General features: G+C 38.2%; 3 protein-coding genes across 3 annotated transcripts; 1 reads left to right on the top strand and 2 right to left on the bottom strand.

Moving 5' to 3' along the window:
- Positions 1–3413, bottom strand: LOC109535407 (histone acetyltransferase KAT8). Its single transcript, XM_019901314.2, has 8 exons — positions 3207–3413; positions 3030–3127; positions 2795–2973; positions 2521–2737; positions 2378–2467; positions 2182–2322; positions 1686–1930; positions 1–396 (listed from the first exon to the last, which is right to left on the bottom strand). The coding sequence occupies exons 1-8, from the start codon at positions 3385–3387 to the stop codon at positions 177–179; spliced, it is 1371 nt and encodes a 456-aa protein (XP_019756873.1). The 5' UTR covers positions 3388–3413; the 3' UTR covers positions 1–176.
- Positions 3414–3663: 250 nt separating this feature from the next.
- Positions 3664–7969, top strand: LOC109535406 (la-related protein 7). Its single transcript, XM_019901313.2, has 6 exons — positions 3664–3998; positions 4102–4978; positions 5030–5291; positions 5354–6895; positions 7058–7451; positions 7871–7969. Exons 1-4 carry the CDS (start codon positions 3833–3835, stop codon positions 5657–5659), a joined length of 1611 nt encoding a protein of 536 aa, XP_019756872.2. The 5' UTR covers positions 3664–3832; the 3' UTR covers positions 5660–6895; positions 7058–7451; positions 7871–7969.
- Positions 7970–8111: 142 nt separating this feature from the next.
- On the bottom strand, positions 8112–9303 carry LOC109535409 (mpv17-like protein 2). The gene has a single exon (XM_019901318.2). It carries the CDS (start codon positions 8903–8905, stop codon positions 8312–8314), a length of 594 nt encoding a protein of 197 aa, XP_019756877.1. The 5' UTR covers positions 8906–9303; the 3' UTR covers positions 8112–8311.
- Between the last annotated feature and the right edge of the window lie 56 nt (positions 9304–9359).

The following is a 9359-nucleotide window of genomic DNA, read 5'->3' as shown; positions in this document are numbered from 1 at the left end:
TCAGTAAACGAATAATTTTATTGGAGTTTAGAAGCATTGGTCATGTACTGGTTACATTCACTACGCTACTTATTCATACATTCCACGTTATATCACAAAAAGTACTCGATTTAACTGACGAAAAATTGCAAGTACAAGTAACAATTTGATTAAAAATATATGTAAACAAATTGGGTCTATTTTTTTCCCAATTTATTGTTAACATGCCGGCGAGGCGACCATCTGAGGGCTGTACTGTCGACGCATAATCGCGGCCTTTTGTACTGGCTGGAACGGATGTGTTCGTCCACCAATTTCGGCGTTACGCAGATCACATGCTGTCCTTTCCAGTACTTCACCATGTTCATACTTTGCAGTGTCGATATGATGTCTGTTTGGGTTATGCTAGTCATTTGACTAAAAATTAAAGTTCCGGCTAAAATAGTTCGGGAGAACTACATATGAAAAGGTGGGACAACATACGACAAACAACAAAGATCTACTTAGAAAGATTCGAAATTGAAGTAATTCCTTCTGGGATTTTGTGAAGAACTGACGATAATAATATTTGCAATTATTATTATTAAGAGAAAATGTCGTAACCTGTTCAAACAAACAAAAAACAAACTAAAATGTAACAAAATTGGAGGAAAACCGCACTTCTCCAAGAACGACTAATCATAAAATTTGTGATGTGATGATTAATTTGCAGAATGCAAACAATTAGTAGGGCAAATAAATCACTTTCTTCAGTTTCGTTAATAATTTCACTTTGTAAATTATAATTGTGCAGTTCCCGGCGTTAACTGTGAGTGGTAAGTGTGTTATTGTTGCGGTGGTAAATTTGCAGACAAATTATGAAGAAAATAGAAGAAAACTATGAGAAATGTGTGCAAAATGAACCGTTATTCGCCCTCACAATTTTTCTTAAGCATTTTTGGTACCCGAATATAATAAACAAAACTAGAAAATGTATCGGGAAATTAAAATGATAACTTGGAAAAATTCACAGAAACTGGCCAAGAAATCAAATCAATAATTTTCGTACTTCCTCAAATTCAAACAACTTGATTGGCCCTAGAATATATTCGTTTGTTCATTTATTTTCAGTCTGTAAGAAACTGCATAACATATCGTCGCCTAAAGATCGAAACCGCTCAAAATTGGCCATAGTTTTCCCTCATTCTTGATCAGAAAAGTCCAGCGTGTTTTCAAATGAACTCTGAACGCGTGATTCCTCGTTTTCTTAACATAAAAATGGTACAGAACTGGGTATTTAGAGTAATGTATAAACGAAAAATAAAGTGAACATGACAAACGACATCAAGAGACGAAAATGTAAGTTGCAGAAATAATCCGTTGTATCAAAGCAACATCAATGAATATCACATAAAACAGAAATGTTCGTAGTTTGCTCACACAATGGCTCGGTAGTTGTCTTATAGTTATCTTCCTTTCCGACAAAATAAAAAACTACCAAACGTTTATTTAGAAACTAAAAACACAATCTAAGAAAATCAATACCGCACTTGGAAAATAAAACATATTTAAACCGTAAAAACACAAAAAAATACACAAAGTTTCTCTGTGTGCAGTGCAAATAATAATGCGGACAAGTTAAACAAATCCACCACGAATCAATACTTCCACATGCGAACGCAACACAGCAAAATGCAAATATGTTTGCCACTCTGATCGAGACTTACCTTAAGTCTTTAATGCTCAAAGTCCCTCTAAAATCCCTGAGAATCTCTAAAAGAACCCAGCTCCAATAACTACGGTAACTGAGTTTACCCAAGTCACTTAGCGGTTGTTCGGGACTACCAACCGTTCCCTCCAATCTGGAGAGCTCGTAACTAAAGGCAATCAACAATTTCCCGTATCCCTGCCTCTGATATGGCGGTAGAGTTAAAATGCAGGCTACATTATTACCATCGGGTGATTCCTTTTCCTTTAAGAAAAGAATTGAGCAGCATGTTAAGGCTGATTTTTCATACAGATGGAGTTTAATTACTCCCAAACCTTAAGATTGTCGAATGAGAATAAGAATAAGAATTCTAAATACAATATTCACAGCGAAATTAATGGACCTTGTCAGCACTTCAAAGGTTTTATATAAATTTTGTCAAATACCATTTAGGTAGGTATATTCAAAAGGCTTAATTGGCTAAAACCAGAAGATGAAGATCCGGTTAATCTTACCTTTGAAAAGTATCCAACGATATGGGCGCCTTGTTTGTCCACTTCGCACAGAATATAAAACAGGAACGGTTCTACGTCGAAATACAATGTTTTGTGGTCTAGAAATAGTTTGGCTAGCAGGCACAAGTTCTGGCAGTAAACCTGCAATGAAAATGGTATGAAAAACACATCATAGGTCTGAAAAGCACCCAAGTACCTTGTGATCTCTTCCATCTACTTCGTAAACTGACAAAGTTCCTTTCCTATAGATTTCTTTGCCCACCGGTTGCCTCCAAGTGCACTCACTCTGCAATATTTTAAGTAAGTTAAAATGATTGAGACCGACAATTGAACACTAACCATGTGATATCTGTAGCTCTTTTCCAGCCGCATGTATTTCAAGCAGTATTCACAGATCCAAAGCTTTGACTGCCTGCCATATTCTTCAGGATACGGACTGAAGTACCAGGTGTCGATCTCAAAACGGCCAATCTGTATCCTATCAATGTATTTCACTTTTGTGATTTGTTCATGCTCTTTCTCCAAAGCTGCTGTTGTGGGGTCCATCTCAGCATAACTGTAAAAATACAGCTACTGTACTATGTGAGGTTTCGGCAATTTAGATCCAGCGTACGTTTTCTGGATGTGATTAATTTCGTCATGCCTTCGCTTTTGGTTTCTAGTGATTTTTCTGTCTGAGCTATCCGACAGAAGATCAGTGATCACAGGCCTTTCTTTCCAAGTTTTGAGATCAGGCATCTTTTGACCATCCGTTAAGTTGAATCTTGAAGACATGATTCTGCCTCTTGGCACCTGAAAGGGGGTTCAATTGTGAATATACAGTTGCCTAAATGAACCTTATGAATTACCCATTCATCTAAGCGCCGATTGTATCCCTCATAGTGCACGTAATACTCATACTGTCGCTCCAACTCATTGTAGCGGGATTGAATGATTTCACCCGGGTCTGAAGTAAAACAGTTGCAAATTAGCTAATAATTTAATAATAAATAAGATTTTGAGGTTAGGATAAACAATAAACCTACACCAGGAGTTATCGGTTCTGCGGACTAAATAGTGAATTCCAGCATCCAGAGGCTGCTCCTCCGCACTTTCACTATCCTCGTCGTGATTATTCGACTTGGAATTTTCACTTTCCGACTTTTTACGCATTATTTCGTCAGAGAAAACTTCGGCAACTTCCACTTTTGTTTCTGGTTCAGCCATTTTGAAATCGATTCAAATCAACGATCTACTTCTTCTCTAAACAATCGACGTTGCCATATAGACGACGTGTAATCAACAAAATTATGATAGTTGAGATAATCGTATATAATAAATAATTAAAATAATAATCGCAACTATACCGGAGGGGTCCGAAAATTAACTTATGGGCCCTTTAAATAGGCGCATGGCTCATGTTAGTCTACATTTGTTTTTCTGGTCTGGTTGCGACGTTTTATTAATCTTTGATGAAGGATTGTGCTCCGCCCAAGTGCTCCACCCAAAGAAAGCAGAAGCAGTTTAATCTGAGTTTGATGCAAAAGTGGCAATAACCTATGAAAATAGAGTTTATACCATAGATAAAGACGAGTTTATAACAGTTTATACAAAGTTCAGCTTCAGCAGGATTCAGGCTGTTTATACTTGAATTTTGATAATTTCTCTGAAAATGGGCGAAGGAGAATGTTCGGCCACGGTGGAAGAGCAACCGAAGAGACCCCGAAATCGCAAAAAACACCTTTATAACACGATTCTTCAGCAGATGGAATTTTACTTTAGTGATGCCAATTTGTCCAAAGACCGGTTTTTATCCACTATTATCAGTAAGGATAGATGTAAGTATTTACACTTTCCTATACCTTTAAGAATATTGCTGCAAAACCTATAGGATAATCTCCTATTGAACAAAATCCCCATCTGAGTATGTTTTAATTTCAGACGTGGAAATAGAGCAGTTTCAAAAATTCAACAAAATCAAAAAGCTCAACTGTACAACCGAGGATATTCGCAAAGCTGTGCGAAACTCAAAACTCATTGAAACATCAGAAGACGGTTTAAAGTTATGTAGAAAACTACCGATAAAAGTCAAGGAGGATGAAACTCTTTGCACAATCTATGTTGAAAACATTAAGGCTGATGCCACGCATGAAACGTTATCGCAAATATTCTCAGATTTTGGCAAAATTGCCTACATTTCCATTCCCAAGTACGCCCACAAGGTGAACAAGGGCTTTGCCTTTATTGAGTACGAAACGCCCCAAGAAGCGGACCAAGCGTTAGCGTTCTTCAATAGCATCGGATGCCAGATGCCTTCCAGCAAATGCCCAGAAGAACTTCAAAGTGTTAGAACTTACGAAGAGCCTGGAACTGTTGAAAATGTTGATGAAAATGTCGAGACTGTGCCCAAGATTCATGTTCGAACAGTAAATGAAAACATTGATACAGCTCCAGATACTGGTGATAACGTTGAAATCGAAAGCGATCAATCGGCATCGAAAGTAGAAGGTAAAACCAAAGAAGGCAAGGAGAAGAAGCGGAAGTTAAGTGAGCAAACTGATGTACCGGCAAAGAAGCCAAAAACCGATGAAGAAACTATAGTATCGAAAACTCTGGAAGAAACTCCGAGTGAAAAGCGGAAGTTAAGTGGGCAAAAGGATGTGCCGGCAAAGAGGCGGAAAACCGATGAAGAAGCTCAAGTGTCGGAAAATCCGGAAGACGCTCAGACTGAAAAGTGCGAGAAGCGGAAAAAGAAGAAAAAGAAAAAGGAAAAGAAGAAAAATATGGTCAAAGAGTTGGGACTGCAAGTGCTTTCCAAGTAAGTAAAAAAAATCTATAAATAACTTGTCTCTTGAGGTGTACATTTCAGAACCGAGTGGAAAAGGCTCAGGAACAACTACTTGAACTTGCAAAGGAAGAAAATGCGCGAATTAAAGCTATATCTTCGGCAGCAAAAATATGGTCCAAACGAGCAGAGTCCAAACTTTGCTGATGCTGGTGAAACTGCCGAACATGGCAATGACAAAATAGAGTTGGAAACACCTACAGAGGCCACTAAACTCGCTTACGTGTCCGGAGTAATAGTGAAGCTTAAACTACTGGAACAATGCAGCGACGTCAAAAAACTAAAGGTTCTCAATTCCCCCTTTGCTTAAAATTATCCGTGTTTAACGACGGCTAATTTCCATTGCAGAACGATATCAAATGCGTTGCCCCCGACGTAAATTACGTGGATATCCCGTTACCTTGTGGCAGCGAGGAGGTGTTTATAAGGTTTGCAACTAGTGAAGCAGCCAGCGAATTTTGCGAGAAAGACTTTGATGGGGAGAAAACTATTTTAGAAGGGGACGAAGAAAAGGCCTACTGGGAAAAGATTGAGAATGATAGAACAGTGAAGTTCAAGAAGCTGGCGAAAAAACAAAGAGGACGCGACAAATTGCTGAAGAAAGCCGAGAAAGAAGCAGCTAAACATTTGAGATTCGATGAGAAGCCGAATTAGATGTTTGTTAGGTAACATCAAGTATTAAATGAAAGTATCATCAAAGTGAAAGTGGGTTTTTAATTAAGGCCATCCATGTGTCTTAATTCCTTTGCCTCTGGCGTGCCGATAACACTTTTAGTCTAAGCTAACCTTGGTGAAATGAGACCGAAATGGGTCAGTGGGAAAGTCCTGAAATCGACGTGGTTGTGAAATTTAAATTGTTAATTTAGTTGGAACGGGAAAACGAAACATTCCTAATTGAAATCTCGCAAACGATACGTTTGTGTTCTATCAACTTTTGAACTTCCCCGATTAAACATTTAATTTTTGGCTTAAAATGTTTAAATAAAGAAACAGAATCTGGAAAAGTTTCAAAAGGACAATTTGCACAAAATTGCGCTTTCAAGAGAGATTGTACAGAAAATTGAAGTAGGATTACACAAAATTACTCACTAAATTTATGTTTTGGGGTCAATAATCATTATCCGTACAGCTCGCTTTATAATATCAACTTTTAAATAATAATAACAATAATAAGGCTGATAATCTCACTTTCCCAGTAATCACGCCTTAAGTTACTGAGCCTAATTAAGGCTGGAGAAACTCGTTATTATTAATCTGACTAGTTCGAACTTAAAAAGGATTAATATCAATACACATCTACGGTGAAAATTCACTTGAAAAACTACCGTTTTTGGTTTGAATGTATTTAATTTCATGTAGTTGCAATTTGGATTCTTAGAAGTTAATGTTGTTGAAAAACAACTTGTCCCGAAAGTTTGATAACGTGAACTTTGAACTGAAATGCTCCGATTTTAAATAATCGATTTCCTCTCCTACTATCTCTTTTAGGTCTATAGTTGACCCATTTTGCTTAGTTTTATATGTTCAGTTATGCAGCTCCTGAAGTGAGTTTTTAAGACGATTTTCCTTAAACGGCGCTTCAGTAAATTAGTTCAACAAGTTGAGTTGGAGAAAACTTGGACTACTAAACAATTGACCGTTAAACTTCGAAAAGTAAAAATGCACGAGATATTGTGAAGATTGTTGTTCCAAACTCTATAGTGCTCTGGGTTTGTCTTTATCAGGTGACCCCTGCAGACTATTTTGAAAGATTGGACAAAATATTTATATCACGCGTCATATGTGATGTAAAGTCCCACTATATAAGAGGCACCTTCTCGAGTGAAAACACACAATTTGAAAATTTACTCATTGACAAAGAAGTGTTAGAAAATGGGCAAATTATTATTCGTAAGTATACACATATTTTTATTTATTACCTAGCTTTATGCAATCAGAAAATTTATGAGCACCGGTCAAGTCGTTTATTATCCAAAATGCAATTTCAACATTAATCGATGCAAATTTTTTTTTTTGCAAAAATCATTTTTAAATTATTTTTTGGTATTTTAGGTGGCTGCTTTAGCAGTTCTTGTAACAGTCGCATGTTCGAGTCCTTATGGTAGTGGCGGCTATGGAGGAAGCCAGGGTGGTGGACATGGAGGTGGTCAAGGTGGCGGTTTTGGTGGAGGTCAAGGCGGAGGAAGCCAAGGCGGTGGATTTGGCGGAAGCCAAGGAGGCGGCTTTGACAGTGGATTTAACAGCGGTAGCCAAGGACAAGGTGGGCACCAAGGAGGTGGACTTGGAGGCGGACAAGGAGGTGGACAAGGAGGTGGACTTGGGGGCGGTCAAGGAGGTGGATTTGGGGGCGGTCAAGGAGGTGGACAAGGTGGATTTGGAGGCAGTCAAGGAGGACAAAGTGGACACCAAGGAGGCGGATTTGGCGGTGGACAAGGAGGACATCAAGGTACCTAACTTGTTATTTTCCCTATCAAACAAGTTGGAATTTAATTCCATTCTCTTAGGGAAAAACTTGAATTAAAGTAAAACTATTCAAACAAGTCGCTAATTTGTGGATAAATCCGGGTACTATGATATATGTTTTCAATGGAAGCAACTGATGAAAGTCTTAGCTTCAATTTGGTTAATTTTTGGATAATTTGACTCAACTGTTGGGATTAATTTACTTTTCTCTTCTTCATTTCTTAGCCTAAGACTCTTTAAAATTGTGTCACTATTATTACTTATTCGCGATTCGCAATTTTGATACGAGCTTCGCACATTTCGAAAGACGCACATAAAGGAGTTTTTAGAAAACATCTTCTCATTTGATAACAGTGGATTGATAAATGATTTAGTCTTGATGCCGTATTGAATCTTTTGCAGGTGGTGGCCAAGGAGGATACAAAAGCCACGGCTATTAGACACTTGATTGCTGGCTAACGAGATCCCGTCTTAAAAAATAAACGTTTTCCTTATCTCAAACTGCGTTTTACTGTTCTTGAACATCGAGGGATAATAACCAGAAGAAACATGGCAGGTACCAGATTCAAAAGTAAATCTCTGCGGACAATTACTATGTTTTTTTTTAATCCTCAAAAGGAATTGGAGGAAAAACTTCAATAAGTAACATGTAAATGTTGCTTTACTTTAGTGAATAGGCACTAATATAAATCACGATAGGTAAAAAGGCATTAGTAGGATCGCGTTCTGATCACAATCCATACACAGTTAGTAATGGTTCCCATCCAATTATATCACAATAATCGCTTGAGTTCGCGCCTTGATTCCAACTTTAATAAATGCCATGTTCACTAGATCCTCAGGCTAATCACTTGATTCTGAGTAGTCTTTGTGTTTCACTCTGGATGTGAAAATATCATAGCCTAAAGACACTAGATTATCAAACAACACCCGATACTTAGTGGACAAAACATAAAAGTTAAGAAACTGGCAGGGAGGCCAAATCATCCACTCAGCAGCATAGAGTCGCCAAGCTTTGGTTTGCACTTCCTTAATAAATTCGTCTATTGTGGACCCTTCCAGTACTGCCAAAGTACCAAAGAACGTTGATATTGAAAGGGGGGAACCCACTAGTTGGTCCACGACAATTTTTTTCAACACTATCCTAACAGTATACCCCGGTATAGTCCTGTCCAAGTGGGAGTACCAATAATGGCACACGAATCCCACAGTTGTTCCAGACATGGTCATATTTCTCGTCCTCACCTTGTCCCACTCGGTCAATTCTTCGCTCATCAGCTCGTATTTCTGCTCGATAAGATCCCCTAAGCCTGAGAGGCTCGTTGAAAGGCCCACGTTGGTGTAAAGTAGAAACTTATCACTGAACATCTTTTGGAACACTTTGACGACTTTCGGGGCAATGATAGTCCGCAGCAACTTTAGCCTACCTGCCGACATAATTGGGTGTCTGAATAAACAATTTTCAGCCGTAATCAACTCTGATTATTGCTTAAAATCCATTTAAACTCCACTTCCATTTGAGCTGAATAGGTTAGTGAAATTTTGAGGTTAGGAAAAGTAGGAAAAGTCACATAATAGCTAGGAAGGTCCGGTTTGAAACCGCTGGTTACTCAACATGTCGCGTTACCCGAGTTAACCAATCGCTTACAAACTCGTAGTATGTCGCTAAAATAACAATAAAACCAACACTCTTATTGGTCATCAGTTTGCCCTGATTTAACGTCCATTTATCGCTTTAACCAATCGCGTAAAAACTCCTGCTATTCTGTTACATAACAACCAAAAGAGCAAACTTTAAAATACATTTATTGCTTTTACGGCTACCGGACACACAAATACTGGTACGACTGGTAGTCGGCTTAAATTCATTCAGTTACCTGAAAAATTTGCC

This window comes from Dendroctonus ponderosae, unplaced genomic scaffold, assembly GCF_020466585.1.
Source record: "Dendroctonus ponderosae isolate FM_Combo_2020 unplaced genomic scaffold, Dpon_F_20191213v2 Dpon_F_20191213_8, whole genome shotgun sequence".
Taxonomy (NCBI): domain Eukaryota; kingdom Metazoa; phylum Arthropoda; class Insecta; order Coleoptera; family Curculionidae; genus Dendroctonus; species Dendroctonus ponderosae.
The sequence above is the reverse complement of the archived record's forward strand: the minus strand, read 5'-3'. Positions and strand labels throughout refer to the sequence as shown.